General features: G+C 49.0%; 7 protein-coding genes across 7 annotated transcripts; 4 read left to right on the forward strand and 3 right to left on the reverse strand.

Annotated features, from left to right (window-relative positions):
* Nucleotides 1-124: 124 nt before the first annotated feature.
* BDR25DRAFT_364636 (uncharacterized protein) lies at nucleotides 125-1,232 on the forward strand (the record flags this gene model as incomplete). Its single annotated transcript, XM_033696856.1, has 2 exons — nucleotides 125-1,038; nucleotides 1,206-1,232. Exons 1-2 carry the CDS (start codon nucleotides 307-309, stop codon nucleotides 1,230-1,232), a joined length of 759 nt encoding a protein of 252 aa, XP_033554560.1. The 5' UTR covers nucleotides 125-306.
* Nucleotides 1,233-1,698: 466 nt separating this feature from the next.
* On the forward strand, nucleotides 1,699-3,772 carry BDR25DRAFT_338492 (peptide transporter-like protein PTR2; the record flags this gene model as incomplete). Its single annotated transcript, XM_033693285.1, has 3 exons — nucleotides 1,699-1,820; nucleotides 1,997-3,036; nucleotides 3,102-3,772. The coding sequence occupies 3 exons, from the start codon at nucleotides 1,699-1,701 to the stop codon at nucleotides 3,770-3,772; spliced, it is 1,833 nt and encodes a 610-aa protein (XP_033554561.1).
* Nucleotides 3,773-4,932: 1,160 nt separating this feature from the next.
* BDR25DRAFT_275074 (uncharacterized protein) lies at nucleotides 4,933-7,461 on the reverse strand. Its single transcript, XM_033687469.1, has 5 exons — nucleotides 7,186-7,461; nucleotides 6,956-7,127; nucleotides 6,347-6,867; nucleotides 6,152-6,289; nucleotides 4,933-5,967 (listed from the first exon to the last, which is right to left on the reverse strand). Exons 1-5 carry the CDS (start codon nucleotides 7,240-7,242, stop codon nucleotides 5,068-5,070), a joined length of 1,788 nt encoding a protein of 595 aa, XP_033554562.1. The 5' UTR covers nucleotides 7,243-7,461; the 3' UTR covers nucleotides 4,933-5,067.
* Nucleotides 7,462-8,035: 574 nt separating this feature from the next.
* BDR25DRAFT_390210 (uncharacterized protein) lies at nucleotides 8,036-10,656 on the forward strand (the record flags this gene model as incomplete). The annotated part of the gene is made up of 17 exons (XM_033698088.1): nucleotides 8,036-8,421; nucleotides 8,466-8,576; nucleotides 8,636-8,720; nucleotides 8,753-8,961; nucleotides 8,996-9,082; nucleotides 9,171-9,211; nucleotides 9,244-9,294; nucleotides 9,332-9,388; nucleotides 9,424-9,488; nucleotides 9,525-9,558; nucleotides 9,616-9,698; nucleotides 9,730-9,872; nucleotides 9,898-10,029; nucleotides 10,071-10,151; nucleotides 10,226-10,330; nucleotides 10,396-10,471; nucleotides 10,525-10,656. Exons 1-17 carry the CDS (start codon nucleotides 8,189-8,191, stop codon nucleotides 10,654-10,656), a joined length of 1,725 nt encoding a protein of 574 aa, XP_033554563.1. The 5' UTR covers nucleotides 8,036-8,188.
* A 34-nt stretch (nucleotides 10,657-10,690) lies between these two features.
* On the reverse strand, nucleotides 10,691-12,791 carry BDR25DRAFT_348042 (uncharacterized protein; the record flags this gene model as incomplete). The annotated part of the gene is made up of 16 exons (XM_033694358.1): nucleotides 10,691-10,802; nucleotides 10,922-10,960; nucleotides 11,007-11,054; nucleotides 11,094-11,151; nucleotides 11,211-11,299; nucleotides 11,341-11,360; nucleotides 11,386-11,707; nucleotides 11,763-11,852; nucleotides 11,894-12,028; nucleotides 12,077-12,092; nucleotides 12,171-12,204; nucleotides 12,236-12,263; nucleotides 12,300-12,493; nucleotides 12,542-12,595; nucleotides 12,644-12,703; nucleotides 12,738-12,791. 16 exons carry the CDS (start codon nucleotides 12,789-12,791, stop codon nucleotides 10,691-10,693), a joined length of 1,353 nt encoding a protein of 450 aa, XP_033554564.1.
* Nucleotides 12,792-12,816: 25 nt separating this feature from the next.
* Nucleotides 12,817-13,938, forward strand: BDR25DRAFT_206224 (nucleoside hydrolase; the record flags this gene model as incomplete). The annotated part of the gene is made up of 2 exons (XM_033684482.1): nucleotides 12,817-12,917; nucleotides 13,017-13,938. The coding sequence occupies 2 exons, from the start codon at nucleotides 12,817-12,819 to the stop codon at nucleotides 13,936-13,938; spliced, it is 1,023 nt and encodes a 340-aa protein (XP_033554565.1).
* A 346-nt stretch (nucleotides 13,939-14,284) lies between these two features.
* BDR25DRAFT_364639 (TPR-like protein) lies at nucleotides 14,285-19,019 on the reverse strand (the record flags this gene model as incomplete). The annotated part of the gene is made up of 7 exons (XM_033696857.1): nucleotides 18,465-19,019; nucleotides 17,904-18,414; nucleotides 17,794-17,844; nucleotides 17,444-17,746; nucleotides 17,193-17,379; nucleotides 16,997-17,129; nucleotides 14,285-16,898 (listed from the first exon to the last, which is right to left on the reverse strand). The coding sequence occupies exons 1-7, from the start codon at nucleotides 18,539-18,541 to the stop codon at nucleotides 14,285-14,287; spliced, it is 3,876 nt and encodes a 1,291-aa protein (XP_033554566.1). The 5' UTR covers nucleotides 18,542-19,019.
* Between the last annotated feature and the right edge of the window lie 38 nt (nucleotides 19,020-19,057).

Consider the following 19,057-nt stretch of genomic DNA (forward strand, 5'->3'; position numbering starts at 1 on the left):
TATCATTCGGTATCTTAACGGGCAGCACCCAATTACCTCATTACCTATTTAGTAGGTCATGAATACATATTGTTAGTACCTATCGGCGAGAGTGTTCCGTGACCGCACCTTTTAGCCACATATCGTCGTGCGCCTCATTATACATATAGTTCTCATTCTCATGTGAACTTTTTAAATCTCTTTCTTCCCCTTTTCTCTCGTCTCCCTTGTGGTCTTTGCACTTTCGTCACGTGCACTTCATTCCCAAGTACCTACTAGGTATTGACTTTGCATCGAACGGACGCAAGAGAGGCCACTCTAATATATATGGTCATTCCACTAAAAGGCTTCTCTACAATGGACCCCCCGCTTTCCACCGACCCCTCCGCTTTCCCTTCCCTTCAATCATCGTTGCACTTCCGGCCTCACTACCCCTCCCTCTCAGACTTCATGCCACCACCAATGATGACGCCCTTCATAGATCCTCCGCCAGGATCGCCGCCCCCCGCAACAACGACAGTCCAGTATCCCCACCCTCATCGCTCCGACATGACAGGGCCACCAATGTCCTGGATAACGAGCTTCATCCCACATCCACCTCACCATCCGCATAACGCCACCATCACCAGCACTGTAACATCCGTCGTCGATACTAGCAACACAGCAGTACCGGTTGTTCCCCTGACGACTGTTGAGGCGGACAAGAATAGCGGAATCTCGCACAGCGCGAGAATTGGCATCGTGTTGGGCATTACCGTGACCGCTATCCTCACCCTCCTCGCCATTGGTATGGGAATACTAGACTGTAGGCGTCGGCTTCGACAGCGCCGGGAAAAGCGACAGAGCATGGACTCGGAGCTCAATATGTGGCAAGCCGAGCTGAGGAGTGGCATGGCAGGGAGTCGGGGGAATAAAGCCGGAGGATTGTGGGAGGGATTGAAGGTTACGGAGGAGAATAGTGGTAGCAATGGGCGTGAGAAGAAGGAAGTTTATGCACCGGGGAGTGAGAGGGAATCGGAGTGCTTGCCGGCGTATATGCCGAGGGAGAGGGCGAGTGTTGTGAGTCTAGGTTTGCCAGTTATGAATGCGCCGGTTGTGCAAATCAGGAGCTTTTTGGATTTTGAGGAGAAGAAGTAATCAATGGATATCTTCTGACTTTCCTATTACTGTGGAAATTGGCATGGGATCTGTCTCCAGTATCGTGATAAATGAAACATTAATGATAGGCTCGATTTGACACCCAAGCGCTCTAAATAAACGGATATCGTGACTTCCAAATGCATGAGACCGTGAATTTAATGTAAGGATGCCTCTAATACACCTTTTCTGAGAAGTATTGTAGGGAAGTGTGCCACAATATGTGGCTGGTGAACGCCACATGCTCTGCGCTATTCAACACTCAATGCGGACAAGCCGAAGCGGAATCCGTCTCACCTCCAATTTAGCATCGTGTCTTCAACTCCACGACATCGACATCACAATTCCACTGCCTATCTTAATTCCCTCTAATCCTCGGGGTGGGCATCGGGTTTTAGTTGTCAACATTTTCCCTGTTCTCTTTACTCCTCATAGTCCATACCTAGGTAGCGCTGCATGGCAGGATCTGCAACTGTTAGCGCATTGTTTGTCTCCCCGCGAAATATGATAACGGATTTGGAGGCATCGGATCATCCGAGGTAGTCTTTAGAAGATAAATCAGTTTCGTGTAAAAACGGAAACATGCCGAAACCATGGCGAGCGGCAAAGAGGGAGGAAAGGGGTGTGTATACTTCTGTCGCGCAAACGGAGGATGATACTGTGGAAATGACGGCCCATGGTAAAGGGGCCGAGAACGGAGGGCCGTAAGTTGAGGATTATTTCTATTGATTTCTGTTTGGTGGTCGATGAATTCTTGTGAGCGTTGATTGGATATTGTTGGCTCTGAAGGCGAGATTCTAGGTCCATGGACATCTCGGTTTAAAGATTCGAAGTGCGAACGCAACACGAGACCTTTCATAACAACTAACTTTTTCATCAGGTCAAATATGGCAAATATAGATCCAGAATTCAAATTCGAAGATGTCGCAAACCGACCGTCACTAGGTAGAGGCGAGCCTACACCACATGAGCTAGCAAACCTCCGAAGGATTCCTGACCAACTGCCATGGAGTGCTTTCCTTGTCGCAATTGTCGAACTATGCGAGAGATTCGCATATTACGGTCTTTCCGGTCCATTTCAGAACTACATGTCCAACAAATGGCACGATCCGAATGGTCTCCCTGGAGCAATTGGCCTCAAGCAGGCTGGAGCAACGGCTCTCTCCAACTTTTTTCAATTCTGGTGCTACCTAACGCCTATCATTGGCGCCATTGTGGCAGATCAGTATCTTGGGAAATACATAACCATCAAGTACTTCTCTATTGTGTACATGGTCGGGATTTTTATCCTCTTTCTTACATCCCTCCCAGTGTCCATTGCGCATGGGGGAGCATTCCCTGGTCTCATCGCATCCATGTTCATCATTGGTCTGGGAACGGGCGGTATCAAATCCAACGTCTCGCCCCTCATCGCTGAACAAGTCCGCAGGACGAAACCGTTCGTCAAGGTCCTTTCCAGTGGAAAGAGGGTCATTGTGGACCCAGAACTCACTGTCCAGAGAATTTACATGATATTCTACATGTGTATCAACGTTGGGTCTCTATCAGCCATCGCAACTACGAATCTGGAACTACATGTGGGATTCTGGAGCGCGTACCTCTTGCCTCTATTCATGTTTTGCGTTGGCTACTTCATCCTGGTATCCGGCAAAAAGAGATATGTTATTCGACCACCGCAAGGTGGAGTCATTGGTAACTGCTTCAAGGCACTTTGGATTGCTATGAGGAACCGATTTGACCTCGACAAAGCGAAGCCCTCATTCCAAGAGCAAGAACAAGGGAGGCGAAGATACAAGGCTCCCTGGGATGACAAATTCATTGATGAACTGAAGATTGCACTTATGGCGTGCAAAGTCTTCGCGTTCTTCCCTATCTACTGGGTCGTGTTTTCGCAGATGATGAACAATTTCGTCTCGCAAGGTAAATCATCCCTCCCTCTTCCCATCCATTAACCACCCATAGACCTGTAGCTAAAACCAAAATAGCTGGCCAAATGGAACTCCACGGCATCCCTAACGACATCCTCCAAAACATCGACCCACTCACTATTATCATCCTCATTCCTCTCCTCGACCGCCTCATCTACCCGTTCCTCCGCTCAACTCTCCACCTTGCATTCGCACCCATTACGCGCATCACCTTAGGCTTCTTTATAGCTTCTCTCGCCATGGTGTATGCCGCTATTCTGCAATCCCGCATCTACTCGGCGCCACCCTGTTTCGACTCCCCCTCGCACTGTGAAGCTGGAAAGATATCTAAAGACAAGTACAAACCGAATGAGATACACGTCGCCTGGCAAGCACCCGCATACATCCTCATCGCCCTCTCTGAAGTCCTAGCTTCGATCACGGGGCTTGAACTCGCTTATGCAAAAGCACCTGAGAATATGAAGTCGTTTATTATGTCACTATTCCTGTTAACTTCGGCCCTTGGAAGTGCGCTCGGGATATTAATTGCGCCAAGTGCCAAAGATCCGAACTTGGTGTGGTTGTATGCTGGGCTGGCTGCGACGAGTCTGTTGGCTGGTGGGGTGTTTCATATTATGTTTCGGAGACTAGATCAGAGGGAGACAGCGAGACCGGTTGAGAGTGCGGAGGAGGGGATTGAGATGACTAGACGGAAGAGCAATGATGATGGAGGTACCCGAGAAGTATAAAGACTGTGAATTAGTAATATGTTCACCATAACGGCGTTGAAATATTGCGTACATTCCGTAAACACTCTGCGAGCGCACTGGATGATGCGTACGTACTACGGGCCAGTTTAATAATTGGCTTTCTTTTCAATGGGAAGTGATCCTGCTCACAACTCCTGCCTAAGTAGGCAATTCACTCAGCCCAGAGCTTAGATCCTCCCCACACCTATTCAACCTCATGTTCAAATAAGAGAATATCCATGTATGAATCTTCAATAATCTCATCAAGGCCATCTAAACGAACTCACCTCATAGATCTCATGCTCGTGGAGGAGGCAAGCAGAGAGTGTATATAATTAATGTACATTGCTCAATATACATTCAGGTGCTGAGCTCATCACTGTGAACTACATTATTTTAACAAAAAAAAAGGCTAAATCCTATAGGAAGTAACATTGCCAAGTTAGAATTGGCTGAAGTAGAAAATAGCCCAGTTGCCTCGAATTAGCTGGTAGCCTGCCTCCTATCTAATGCGAAGTGAACGAGTTCTCCGTAGCAAGTAGTTGCTCAGTGATGAGGGTAGGCCACTCCTTAAACCAGTGGGCCAAATTGGGCCAGCTCTGGGAGGAGGCGCGTTCGAATTTGCACCCTTCGGAAGCCATGCAGATGCATATTTCGCACTATCCAATCAACGTGGCCACGTTCCATACAGCGGGAACTTTAAAGCGAAGGATGGCCGCTCCCGGGCCCTAAACGTCCCGGACAATGACCTCAAAACTGTTTGCTATGGAAAGAGTGTCTTGAATAATTATCTACTGCACTCATGAAATATTATGCTTGAGCATTGAATGGCGATCTTGGGGGATCAGTTGGAAAGAATGAGGAAGTACTTGCGGCTGCAGACGCCTCATGTGAGCGTTTGCTAGCTGGCTTACGGTAATTAAACGACTGGAAGGAGATGGCAAAGAGAGTTTAGAAGATACAGGATGAGAAAGGTAAGGTGCAGACTTGAGATGTGGAGGTTAATGCATTTAGCTATGTATTTACCCAAATAGCGATTAGCATCTGCCTTTTGCATTGTTCTTACTGTCTAGAAAGTAGAAAAATCGAAGATTTGCCTTTGGCATTCATATAGTTACTTGTAACATTGCACTAGTTACAAACAGTCTAAGGTAAGTTATGACTCCGTTGTTAGAATTGAAGACGTAAAGGTAATCAAGAACCCACCAATGCCGCTATGCAGAAAAGACAGTCACCGAAAAGTGTACAAGAATGACAGCTCCCAATCTAACGGCTAACGCCTCGGACAACGAGATTTACCCCGTCGTCCGTCCATGTGTGAAGACTAGATCGGGCCCTTCACCACAGAGCTTCCCACTCATCATCGCAATCGCTTCATCCGACCAACGGAACGTATCCACTAGCTGATGATCTAAAAGTGCATTCAATCCCCTAAGTATCCATGCCTGCACATCCAGTGTAGTAAATTCGTAAGCCATGACGAAGCTAAGTCCGGTGTGAAATGCTCCGATTGGCTTACTTGCCCAGGCATCCTCCCACGTCTTACAAATCTCGAACGCAACAGTGCGGCATTCCGCCTCTAATGCATAGTATCTGGAGTCGTATAGAGGAAGAAGCTTCATGATGACCTTGTTCGTCAGGATGAGAAGGGACCAGAAGCAGTTGTAAGCTACCGCGACACGTCCACCATTAAAGTGGAAAGCGGTCGGAATAGGGCTACCATCCTCGATAGAAGGAAGTTCCACAGCCGCGGAACCATCGCGGAGTCTAGCGTTGAGAGGTTCTCCTAGGGAGCAAAGAGCCTGCTTCATGTTTTGAAGTTTGTTGAGGAGAATCGCTCGAGAAGTGGAGTATGCGCAATAATTGTTGGGGATGTAAGGTTCATTTGGAAACTCGAAGTCGGTAGTATCAAAACTCGCCGATGGGAAGTCGAGAGAAGGACAAGTATCCGAGAGATTGTCGTCAAAGTTGAAAGGTAAGTCGAACTCCGGTAAGACAACATCGCCGAGAGGTTGAACTGGTAGTTGATCTAAGTCTCTAAGCTCTCTGAGAAGTGCTGGAAAGTTAGCCATATGGCGTAAAATTTCAGTGTATAGATGGTCTTCGAAGCTGAGCCCGTTATTGTCAAATGCAATGTCACTCCATTCGGGCCTTGTGAGGAAACAGGGCTTCCTTTCGTATATGGATGTGATAATCTAAGAAGAGTCAGCCTATTTATTAGTAGAAGATATCAAGCTAGTGGGCCTAAGTAGCAGGCCGCTCTTTCCACCTCTAGGCAGCTACCGAGTGGCAGGTGCGAAGAGTGACACAAAGGGGAATTGTAAGTTGATCTCAACGCATGTGAAGGCATAGAATCCGAGATCTAAAAAATAAACTTACTATCCCGCCCCTATTGAATCGAAGAATCTCTTTAGCGAATCGGTCCTGGCACTGCTCTGGGCCTTGGAGTTCCATCAGACGTCCGGCACCTCCAACATGGGCTAAGTAACGGTTTCCCACTCTTGGGCCAGCCATCGCCTGTGCCAAGCAAAGTCAGTGGGTGTTGCAAGTACTCTAATTGCACTGAACACTTACCTCTACCAAACCCAACAGGACAGATGCACAGAGCGTGTTAGACGACATGCCTTCCTTCGGACTCTCCAGGCATGTTTGTAAGGCCTGGACTGCTCGAAGGTAGAGGCCGGGGTTCGCGATCTCAGTGGCTTTCTTCTTGTGGACCATTGACGAATGGGCGTTTACGAGGCATGCAACTGCGGCATCTAACGCTACGTTATGTCCAATTCTGGCAGGTACTTCACGGATGAATGGTCCAAATGCAGACATGCGGTGGCCGACGCTGCCGGTCGTGAAAGCTTCTACCAAGGCACGAGATAACTCTTGATGCCGCGAAGGGGATGGCTGTCTAGAGATGGCAGTTCGCGGCGGGCTAGAACCTGGGCTAAGATGGGGGCTCCAGCGTGGTGATCTCTTTTGAAGTTGATCGGCGCCCTTGTTAGATATTCGGAACTTCTGAAAGACACCCCCGTTGTCGGACCATTTCTCGTTAAGCTGTGTTAACCGCTTACTACGTTGTACTTCATTGGTTGTTAAGGAATCTGCTGCTCGTTAGCATATAAAATTGGACAGGCGTACTTCTGTGAGCTGCCTCGTTAACTCCAAGATTAGGTAATCGAGTATACTCACTCGGACTGTGTACGCTGTGATAAGTACCTCTGTAGAATACTTCTCCAACCGGTGAAGCAGTGCTATCTTTCAACCTTGGTCCCAAGTCTTTGAAGGTGTGTCTTGCGGGAGGGCCCGGACAGCACTTGCCGTTTTTCTGACAGTTGATACAACTCGGCCAAGTTTCGTCACACTTGCTCAATCAGTCTGAATTTAGCTAGCCATACACGTGAACACTCTGCAAGCCATACCTTGATCTTCCTTTTTCGACAAATGAAGCATCCTGTACTCTTTGGAACGCCAACCATGACGGGAACTTCTTTTTGGGATCCAAGGGAAAGCGACGAGGCGGGGAAGCGATAGCGGATAACAAAGTGACCAAAGGGGACTAATTTGACAAAAGCAGCAATATGGAGCGAAAATGGCGAGGACCCGCAGCTTTTGTATCGTGATTGAACACTGACGGAGAAGAGATTGCCATTTCTGTTGTAGTAAAGGGACGACTCCTAAGCTTCAACACAGCTTGGGTCGACGGGGCTAACTTTGGATGTCATGCTTCTTGAGAGCCGGGACGAGGGGTGAGCAGGGTCTCGTATTCCTCACGTGTTCGCAAGATACAGCCCGTTTTAGATTTAGGGGCCAGGGTCCACGACAACTTGTCGGCAGAAACAGGCCCCTGCGAACGCCGCCTGGCCCCGGATCAGGCATAGATTGAATAGCCTTTCCAAGACCGGCTTACCTAACTAGCGCAGCCTTTCCAAAGACATGCGCTAGGGAGTGAATGTCCTAGTATATGGTGTTATTCTTGGGAGGAGGCTTGTGCCACGCAGAGGGGCAGTGACATCTGATTGCAAGTCTGATGTGGGGGATAGAATGCCGAGCGGCGAGCATCGGGAGCGAGGAGATTTTAGTCCTTGGTGGCGTCGGGCTGTCCCAATGCCTGAGGCAAGTTTCAGCGTGCGACTGGCTGCCAGCTGACGTAACCGGCTTTCAACCGCTTTCCATTCACCACCCTGTACAAATCGAGCAGCCTTTGCATATACTCCGCCACGCTTCTATTTCGACATAGTGATCCTGTGTGTCTCGATTCGATTCCATGATCTAGGTCGTTTTGGATGCAGTTTTCCGTACGTTCAGCTCAACCCCCCTTTCGGTTCACCACAACTGATCTCCCGTCAACCTCCCCTGTACCCACAGCCTCAAAGCCATTCTCCTTTCGCATTGGCTGTCGGGTCGAAACTACTGTGGGAATGCATGTGCTTCTCGTTTGCAGTTGTAACGTTCAAACTTCCGGAACTGGTGCCTTTACACCCCATGTTCAACGGCCATTCCGCTCCTCTGTTTTACATGCATCTCGTCGCCAGAATCCCTTTACGTCGAATCTATTTTCGCATGGTTTCGAAGCTCTTGTCTGATATTGTTTTATCGCCTCGTCTCTCAATGACGCTACCTTGGGCTTCATGGATGTCGATCCAAAGCCGGAGCCTGTCTACCTATCACCACTCAAGCACACCGTCAAACGATTTCGAAGTGGAAACGGAATTGTGCCGCATAACTTCTGCCTATCCGTTGATCGCACGGTGGCGCTTCCCACGGTATCCGTTGCTGCCATAGGTCACATCTTCGGCCTTGCCGGGAAGGAGTAACTAGTTGATGTAATGCTAACATTTTGCCTCACCTAATGATGCACCCTTACTGGAGAGAGGATAGAGGTGTCCCGTGGGGTATGATATCACTTCCGACCTTGATTGGAAGCGGCGCAACTGGTCATGCATCCAGCCTTATGGTGAGCTTGACGGGATCAACGTAGCTCTGTAGATCAAGCTTATTTCATTTTCACCCTGGGCTGCTCGACAACAGGGAGCTATCATTTTGCGATTGCGCCAACGCACTCTTCAACTGCACATAACTTTCTTCCTCGCCATCGGCGAGTCCACAATCAGCGATTACCTTAGATTTTACGAACTCTTCACAAATTTCATGAAGATCAAACAAGCTCAGACGGTTCGGAAGCGGGCCCCACAACTGTGGGAGCTGCTAAAAATATCCCGGTTGTGCAAGTGTCGACCCAACACCATCCACGCCGGCCACAGTGTCCATTCCGTCATATCAACTAAACCATCAGACAACCATGCATGTAGAAGAATCGTTAAGCTCTTACCTTTCACTAATTTAGCGGACAATGAAGAATTTAAGATAGGTTCTCTAATTACTATCCACGAGGTTATCAATTGAGGCTTAATACCCAAGCCAGGCTTGCTTCGGTCACCGGTTTGAGTTAGCAGTCACTCTAGAATGTCTCGGACAAGTCTACAGCGGGTATGAACGCCAGTCAAACATCACATTTCCCCCTCTAATTCGTATTCGAATTTCCTCAAACCCCCATTCTTGACCTAGGCTTCACTTTGGAAATTCTAGGGAAGCCAGGAACGTATCGCGTGTCTTCATTGGAAAGTAAAAATGGCGATAAACCCCTTCCCCAACCGCAGTGCTCGCCTTACCGTACCGTGGAGAGAGCCTTTTGACAGCACCCATGGCATCGGGTCACGTAGAGGTGAGCCCCATGCCTTCTACGCCAAGACCCACCTAGACCATCCCAACTGCTTCCGCAAGCTTCGAGCAAAGTTTCATGTATAAATATTGCTAATGACTCTTTTTCACTCAAGGCGATACCTAATTAGCTCGACAAACTCTTATTTCCTTCACAGTGGAGCTTTGCCCCCGAGCTAATCAGGATGTAGCAGCTAAGTTCAGTGTTCCCACAGTTTGGTCCCCATGCGTGCGTGTTCGCCTAGCCAACCTATCGCACCAATTCCATTCGACAACCGCTATGTCATGGGGCTTCTTTATATGCATGGAAAACTGGGAATAAACCCCTATACACATACCAAAGTTATCTCATGTCTTACTTCACTGCCTCCTTCACCGCCTTAAGATTGTCTGGCTGCATAACGGCCCTCGAGCTTCAAAGCCGGTTTTAGTGACACGAAAACGACTTCCGTAGGCGGCCTTATATACAAACGGGTTCGAATGGCACCTGAAACCTGTGTTCTCGCGCTACCACCTTCATCGCACTTCTCAAACCCCTACCTGTGGTTCGAGCTCTCATGAATCCCGCCTCTGATTGCCGAGTAAGGGTGTCAAACTCGAGGCCTAATTTAGGTCTCATTAAATTTCAAGAGCATCCAGCCAAAAACTATCTATCGATAGAAGCACGGTGATTATGAAATAAAGATGGCTCACTTCCCTGCCGCTAGTTCTAGATATTAAAGCAATCCACCAGAGGTTGAGGTCTGTATCCTACTATCTTATATCGAACCAAAACATGGCCCTTGAGCAACCCATGCTACATCTACATTCCATTCATCGCTCCTTACCTACATTTCCCGATATCCAGTCAACTTACAAGATTAGAATTGAGCTCTTCGGTGCGGATTAACTTCGTCGCAATCGTTTTTTAGTTCCAAGAGAGTAAAGCTGAACGCTATCGCAAGACCCACGACACTCTCTTCTTCATTAGCATTATCGAATCTCCCAGTCGCGCCAAGTCCTCTGCCTAGAAGCCCCAGATTGAAGAGACGACGCTCTAGCTCAAACTGTACTGGAGCCACCGAGGTGGCCTAGGAGGGGCGGAACTCGGTAGTTCGGCAGTGCTTGCGTTGGATACTCTGGAGAACCTCGTGATCTTCTACTACCCGAATTTTGTCAACTATATCGTTTAACAGAGGCCACAGCTTCTCCTGAAAACCACTTCTCTTAGGAAACTATACTGAGAGCGAATGACTGACATGGAATGAACTTAGAATTGTAAGTTGTGCTTCCACATTCACTATATAGCGCTTTGTGCTGGCTCCTATTCAATAGATTTCTCGGAAATCACCCGTAGACATCAATAGTCACTTCTCAGCCTATTTCATCCTTTATTCTTACGTCCAGCCCCTCATGTCTCTAGCCTAGCAAGCACCTACAGCCTATCTCAACACTCACAGCTCAATGTGATTTAGATCAACCGACCAGGCAGTTTTCCTGGTTCCACTCCAGTATGCCACAGCAGCAAACATCCTATAATTACCCGCATTCATTCTTCTCCTCGTATACCACGAGGCCCCTCTCTCCTACACTCCCCGAAGCGTCTTCTCATGACCGTACATAACATCACCGTTCTTCAACGTCATGTCCATTGCTTTTCATCTTGTTAGCGGAGTCCTCTGCAAGCACTGACTACACAGGAATGGAAAGGAACGGAGTGTAATTTAGGTAACATGCCTATACTCACTTTGCCAGAGCGCATGCGTCAACTCATGCAAAATCAAACCTCCAGTCGGTACATACTCATCCAGCGCACGGAGACCCCGTGGCGGCGGGCTAATTCCCGCAAGGCTTCTTTACCCAGAAGAACGACCGACATGCCCAAATCACGCCGGTGCTAACCTCGGTCATCATGGGGGCACCCCAGCCGCTGCAGCGTCCGTCCGGCTGGTTTTGTCAGTGGCAGCGGATTGTGTAGTGACCGTTTGCGTTGCGTGTGTTGCGTTTGATTTGAATGTGGGAGAGGATTCGGAACCTTTTTGGGTGGTGGGGCTTTCAATGGGCGTAGGTACTTTCAGAGTATGGAGGGTGTGGAAAAAGGGAGGGAGGCTGTGTTGGTGTATGGAATAGAGTAAGACACCAATCCACCTTTCATCATCGCGCCGTTGGGTTCTGAGTAGGCATTTCGCGTTTGTCCAAAGAAGGCGTTGTAGTATTTGTTTCCTCTCTATATACCATGCCATCCTTGTTAGCCCGGATGGATCTCTGGCAGGCCTCCGGTAAATTAAAACGGCATGACACAGGACGTACTATAGCTTGTTTATACACTTCAGCAGCTAAACGCTTGACATCGGCTATATGGGCTTGCATCAAGTCGACAATTCGAGGACTGGAGTCACATGCAACGTACGCAAAGGAGCCTCATCAGACGGTACCACGATGACGTCTTTGGCTTCTGAGGTTGGCCAGGGGTTTGTGAGATGAAGAAGAGGAAGAAGGAGAAAGGTTAGGTTGAATAAGGATGGTGAAGGCATGGTGCGTTGTAAATAAATACAAATTGTGGCCCTTGTGGGACGGCGCAACTTGTGTCTCTACTAGAAAGCTTAACAAAACGGAAGATTCTGGACTGCTATAACTATTTCCCTTGACTAGGCTCTAAGAGCAACAGTTCTTCACCCATCAATAAATAGCCTTACATAAATCTCACTGGGACTCAAAATCTCCTCCACCACCCAGACCCCCTCAACCCAATCACGACCTTTAACTTTTGACCCCAGCTTCTAGAAGTCTCCTAGTATTTCTCGCGCACTACAGTTTCACCCAGTGATCCCTCTACGGGTCAAATCCGAATACGGGCCAACTTTGGCTTAAAAGTATGCTTGTTGCCAAATGCGGCTCTGTGGGATGCACTTCGCCCCACAGCCATTTAGGGTCGGAAGAGAGCAGGAGCAGGGCTACATCCAGTCTTACTGCTGAGTTTATGCTATTGTGCCAAATGACGAACATACTCCTCCTTCCTGTGTTCGCCGACTTCAGGAGATGGAACAGAACGAATTATTTCCCGCTTCCTCAACCAACATATTGCTGACTAACCGCTACTCTTAGCCAATCAACCATCAGCAGCAATTCACCCTTCAATTCAGTCATCGCACATCTCCGCTGCTAACAAACCACCATCACGTTTCCCCGCGCCCCAATATTTGCTACAACATGGAGAATTTTAGAAATGTTCTTCAATGCCTTTTACGTAGAGCCATTGAACTGTCTCTCTCACCAAATCGCCCTCCTTGATGCGCCGTCTGACAATGGGCAGCTTCTCCGACCTCATTGACGGCGTCATGTCTCCACAACGCATGCTCAAATATGCGTTTACATACCTCTTATTTCCCACACCATTGGTAGATGCGGGGAGGAAGTTTCTGATTGTTGATACGGATATTTTTAGTGATGTAGAGTACAAGCCTGCCGTCTAACACGTCTCCTTCTCCACTCATCCCTCACTTATATCTATCGATCCCTAGACGAGCCAACTCATGTATTAACTAAACTGCAGCGACGCTGCCGCTCTCCTCCTTGCCTCTACTCTGCCCAGCATCTCCCTCCTCGCCGTCAATGTAAATTATGGCTCCTCATACTCCGCACTCGCAGTCTCCGCCATCCTAAACCACTACGGCCACCCCAATACTCCAATAAGCCTGCGACGGCCGTACACAAACGATAGTTTCTTTGATACATGGGCGTACGAATTGGGTGAATATGCTTCAAAGGTAGCATACCATTGGTCTGGTGGCTATCTCGCATGGTTCGAACCAGAAAAGACCTGGGAGCCTGTAGCTCTGTATCGTAAGACGCTTGCTGGGGCCAACGATGGAAGCGTGACGATTGCTTCCATTGGCTTTTTAGAGAATCTATCTGGACTGTTGAACTCGACCGCCGATGAATACTCGGGGTTAGATGGATACGATCTTGTTAGCAGGAAGGTCAAAGAACTGGTCATAATGGGCGGCGGCTATCCTTCCGGCCACGAGTTTAATTTCTTCGGCGATAATCCCGTTTCCACTGCCCATGTCGTTAACACATGGCCGACGGCCATTCCTCTAACTTTCCTCGGTTCTGAGGTTGGAGAGATGGTGTCTACAGGCGCGAGATTAACAAGAGAGGCCCCAACAGATGATCCTGTGAAAGCGGCGTATGGGTGGTATGTGGGATATAATATGACGAGGTTCTCATGGGATCCACTGACTGTGGCATATGCGTGCCTGGGGTTGGGGGATTGGTTTCAGTATGGAAATACTGGGGGATATAATTATGTTTTTCCTAATGGGTCGAATGTCTGGATTCAAAATGCCAGTATGTCGAATCGGCGTTATTTAAGGCTGAAAGGGGACAGTGGGACTGTAGCGGAGGAATTGGATGGGTTGTATTTGAAGGGAGCGTGGAAGTATCAGGATATGCGAAAATCGCACGCTGGGTAGGCTTGCGCTCTTGCCTCTACTTTCAGGCCGCCGGTAGTTTCGATGGTCTTCGACACGAGCTCCCCCTCGCCAGAAGCACATGCTAACAAGGTACAAATTATGTGGTTTCTAGTCCAGGGTAGATACATCCAGCCCACGCAGAAGACGGCCCTAGCTGCTCTTTTCCTTCATAAACTGAATTGATGCTCTAACTGCATAGCTCACTCGATTCTGATGTTTTATCTTAGAGCACTACAACGAGGGAATGAGTCACAGATAGTTGGGTGCGTCAGATTTGGTACCAAATACTCTTAAGTAGATCATTCGAGTTACCTCTCTGAAAGCTCTCATTTCACTTCAGCATTACCTAGATATCAATAACCTCAACCTTTCCATCCTCCTCGCCATCCCCTCCCTCCTTCCTGTCCCCCATCTTCCTCCCCACCTCCTCAACCTTTGCCTCCATCTCCCTCAACTCCTCATCCGCACGACTCACATCCGGATGTTCTGCCCCCAACGTCCTACACAACCCACCCAATGCGTGCCTCGCCAGTTTCTCCGCGTCTTCATATCTCCCTCTCGCCATTAACACTCTTGCTAGATGATGCATAGTCTTATATGTATATGGGTGATTATCCCCCAGTAATTTCTTCCTACTATCCAGCGCGCGCTGTGCCAACTGCTCTGATTCTTCCAATTTCGGGTCCTCAGGACCGGTAGATTGCCGGAGGAGATTTTTGGACAGGAAGACCAGGGATGTCAGAACATTGCCGTGTTCAGATCCCATTGCTTTTTCCAGGCTCCTTAGCGCGGTGCGGATAACTTCTTCGCCTTTATCCAGCTCCCCTTGGAGCGATAACACATACCCCCAGTGACTCACTGGTGGTAATGTCCACGGATGATCTGGGCCGAGAACGATATTCCTCCCATCGATAGATGTCCGAGCTATTTTGGCTGCTTCCTCCAACTTCCCTTGGTGGCGAAGTATCACCGCCAAACCTCCCATCGCGTCTAGAGTTTGCGGATGCATGTCCCCTTGTACTCGTTTGAACACGGTGATGAGCCGTTTCGATCGCTCCTCGGCTTTATCATATTCGCCTTTGTCGCAGTAGAAGACGGGATAGTTGCACATTGTTGTGAGGGTCTTTGGATGAGTCTCCCCTAGTAGCCGTAATTTTGCTTTGAGCGCTTGCTCGTAGAATGGCTCTGCGTCGTCGTAGAGGCCCATTTGGTGCAGTATCCAGCCCATGTCGTGGTTGGAATCCGCGGTATCTGGATGGTCTTCTCCATAGATACGCTGGCGGATTTGCAACATATTGTATTTCAGCTCTTTTGCTTCTTGATACTTGCCTTGGATTTCAAGAATGAAACCGAGAGTGCCGGCGATTTCGAGCGTATCCGGATGCTCCTCGCCCAGAAGCTGGGTGCGCGACGCGAGCGTTTGCCTAGCGAGATTCTCTGCGTCAACGAATTTCCCCAGTTCCCAGAGCTCGAGCGAGAGGCTGGCAGCGCTGCGGAGAGTGTCGAGGTGTTCGGCGCCGAGGAGCTCCTTGCGGGCTTCGAGGTTCTCTTCGTGGAGTTTGGCCGCGTCTTGGTGCTTTCCTCTATCCCCAGTAATAGTGGCGACGATGTGGGATGTTGTGAGAGCTTCGGCGCTCTTTTTACTAAAGAGTTGCTCTTTTTTACTTAGAGTTTGCTTCGCTATCTCGAGCGCCTCGTCGTTCTTGGCCTGATTTCTCAGCGTCCAAGAGAGCTGGTCCACAGCGCGCAATGTGTCCGTGTTGTCCGCGCCAACAAATTCAGTCCTAAGCCTGACAACCTCCACAAACTTCATTTCGGCTGCTGCGTATTGTCCTCGGCCGTTCTGGAAATTGGCGCAGTTCTGCAGCAGTTTCGCTCGAGCCGATCGGTTCTCTGAATCCACCGTGAGCTCGAGCACGGTATCCGCATGTACAATTAACGCCTTGCAGCTCTCCCACGTCTTGAAGCTGCCATCCGGAAAGCTATCCGCAAGTAGTGTGAGGGCCTCCTCAGAATACCTCTTCTCCAAGTCCTTCGTCTCTAGCCACTTCCGCATACTTAACTGCACAAGCCGGTGCATAGCGAAATTCTTCGTCTCCGTATTCTCCGTAACTAGCGAATACGCTTTCAAAATCCCCAACGCATTATTCAACTTCAAACTCCCAGCCTTAGGCCTAAACCCCCTCAACAACGCCCTCGGAATCTCCTGACGATCCAGGAAACTCATGACGGACAAGAGTTCGGTGGCGAGCGGACCTGCGGCACCATCAGCCTGCAGCCGACTAAACGACATCCAACAGGTGGTGAGAACCGTTTTTGGAGTCTCCGGGTCAGAAATACCCAGCTCCGCAATGCTCTGTTCTAGTAATTCGACGCGATTTTCCTCGGATTCTTGGTACAACTCAAGGTAGTCGGCGATAGTGTTTTCGTTTTCGCGGATGTAGGCTGCGGCTTGTGCGATAGCGAGCGGGATGTAGGAGAGCTCTTCGAGGAGTTTGTCGGCGTCGGTGGATTGGGTTTCATCGTAGCATTCGTGGAGGTTGAGTTTCAGGAGTTCGACAGCTTCGGGTTTGGACATTTGGTCCAGGCGGACCAGGTCGGAGGTGAGGTTCATGGCGACGCGTTTGTAGCGGGATGTGAAGAGGACGTGGCCGTGATCTGTCTTTGGAATGCACGAGAGCATTTTGAATGCTCCTTTGCCTTTGTTTTCGTCTAGGACGTCTTCCTTGTCCACGTTGTCTACGATCAAGAGCCAGCGGCCATTAGCTCTATTGCGCAGCCATTCCTCGACTACATTTGCCACGTTGGTTTCAGCAGAATGTGGGATCTCAAGCTTTTCTAAGATGCCTTGTAAGCCGTCATTGAAGCGGTCAATGCTGGTGGCATGGACCCAGAATACGGAGAACATGGGGAAGAATTGCTTCCATCGGTAGGCCAGCTCGATTGCAACCTGTGTTTTCCTGTCAATTTTTGTCAGGCACTCGAAACATGTACAAGGGTGGGGAGAAGCTGGTACCCAATGCCACCAAGGCCATGTAGGGCAACGAAAGGGGTATACTTTGGCCCCGAGAAGATCTTATCAATCGCCTCGAGGCACTCCTCTCTGCCCACAAAATTGGGGTTGCGCTCGTAGGGAACGCTGAAATATGTTCGTGTTGGCATCTCTTTTGCGGAGAAGCTGCTCGCGATGGCTGTGAAAAGGTTAGTGGTCACGTCACCGCTAAAACAGCCACCGAAGCTTAATTTTGACTTACACATCCTTTCAATGTCGTGTTTCTTGCTAAGCATATTCATATATTGTTTCAATGCGCTGATCACCTTGCGGTACCCGGAATCTTGCGCGGTACGAAAGCGAATCATATTCCGGTGATGGCCGTCGATCACTTCGTGGATCTGCATCGGGGTTGCATCATCAATCTTGGATGAAAAGTCCTCGACGATCTATTCAAGTCAGTCAAACTGTTCATAGTTTTCAATTTTGCCCTGTAGTTGACTTTGTGCTTACCTTCCCGATAACATTGTTGATAGGCCTTCCCTCCTGGAACGTATGAATGTAGAAAGTCCCAGCAATCAACAGCTTCATAAAATCTGAATGAATATTATCTAAGATCTCCGAGTCAAGCTTCAAGCTTGACACAAGATGCTGAGCAGAGTCTAGCTTCACCATGGACGCAATTTTGGTACCTATTTCGCCCCAGCCAGCTGTGCTAGATCCGCGATGAGGAGAGCCAAAGAACATGACGACTTTCGTCAGATTAGCTAGTTTTTGAAGTTGGGGGTTTGGAGAGGTTTTGGATTCCCAAAGTGCCTGAGCCGTCAGTCAGTGAAGAACTTAGAAGTGAAGCAGTGACAGACTCTTTTGGCGAGAACACCTCCAAGACTGTGGGCACAGAGAATGATGGGAACCTGCAAACCGTCAGTATACTCCAGTGTGCTCTAGTGTGCTCATAGGAATATGCCCGAACCTCATCATCCAACTCCCTGTTAAGCGTAACCAACAGGTCGTGTGCATGTTGAGTGAAGTTTAACTTCGCCCTCGCCCCTGTCGTTGTCAAACTGACCAGATCGGCATCATACCCAAACGTCAAGATTCGAGTGTTCGGAAAGTCCTTTGGTAGTAGGTCCCTCGGCCAAAACACTTTCTTATGATTCATTGGCCCCATCGTCGGGCTAATTATTGGCTCTGGCTCGTGACTCAAGGGATCAATGTTGGACTCGCGGGGCGAGATGGACTCTGACGTCGTATCCATCGTGTAGGTAGAGGGAGCAATGGAGAGAGTGCGGTCGCCCAGGCCTGTGTTCATGCCTGTCTTCGTTCGCTTGATGGGCAAAAACTTATTGAACATGGAACCCTTTCGGCCAGTGGAGCCCGTGTCTGCAGAGGAACGTCGACTTGAAGCATCCTGGCTAGGAGATGCGTATTTACAACTCCAGGTATTCTGAGGATGACCACCGAGGCCGTGAATAAAGACAATGCTGTTGAAACAATTAATATAGGTGGACACAGGGGGTAAGGAATAGCGTACTTCGCTTTTGGAAGCTCGCCATTGAACCCGATGCCGGAATGAAGTTCGGTAAGGCCCGTACGATGAACGTGAGACATATTGACAATACTCGCTGTGCAAATCAAACCACGAATGCAAACAAATCTGAAGTCTAGGGGTGTCGAGACATCAATACTCGAACAGATTGCAAGTTGTATTTATGGCTTGGAAAGCTAATACTACTGTCATGTCAACACACTCACCGGCACGAAGATGCGGGGAGGCGCTCAGCCTCCAAGGCCCCTCTGTGGTGGCATGTCTGGAGTTGAAGAAATGAGCATGGGGGACATGCAGCCACGACCATAGGCGAATGATATCAATTCGGGAAATACTCGGTATGCTAAATCGAAACCAATCAATCCTGCCGATTCGTATTCTGTTGCATATCGTAGCTCGCATTCGATCCCACTTTCGTATTGAACGCTAAATCAGTCACCCGTCCACTTTCTCCAGTGTTGATTCGAAGACTGTGGCTGTTCTTTCGTGGCGGTGCTAGAGAAGTGGCGACAATCACAGGCGGTCAACTTTGATACCGGTCAGGATTCAATGCATCCAATTTGCAGATGCTCTCCACA

This window comes from Lindgomyces ingoldianus (genome assembly GCF_010093535.1).
Source record: "Lindgomyces ingoldianus strain ATCC 200398 unplaced genomic scaffold BDR25scaffold_1, whole genome shotgun sequence".
Taxonomy (NCBI): Eukaryota; Fungi; Ascomycota; class Dothideomycetes; order Pleosporales; family Lindgomycetaceae; genus Lindgomyces; species Lindgomyces ingoldianus.

Bases quoted from the DNA above. Each gene is read 5' to 3' on its own strand.
- BDR25DRAFT_275074 (XM_033687469.1), bottom strand. From the start codon at position 7,242: ATGGTTGGCGTTCCAAAGAGTACAGGATGCTTCATTTGTCGAAAAAGG. The intron at 7,128-7,185 runs GTATGGCTTGCA...TGATTGAGCAAG, and splicing joins GTCGAAAAAGGAAGATCAAG to TGTGACGAAACTTGGCCGAG. The intron at 6,868-6,955 runs GTGAGTATACTC...AACGAGCAGCAG, and splicing joins TCACAGCGTACACAGTCCGA to ATTCCTTAACAACCAATGAA.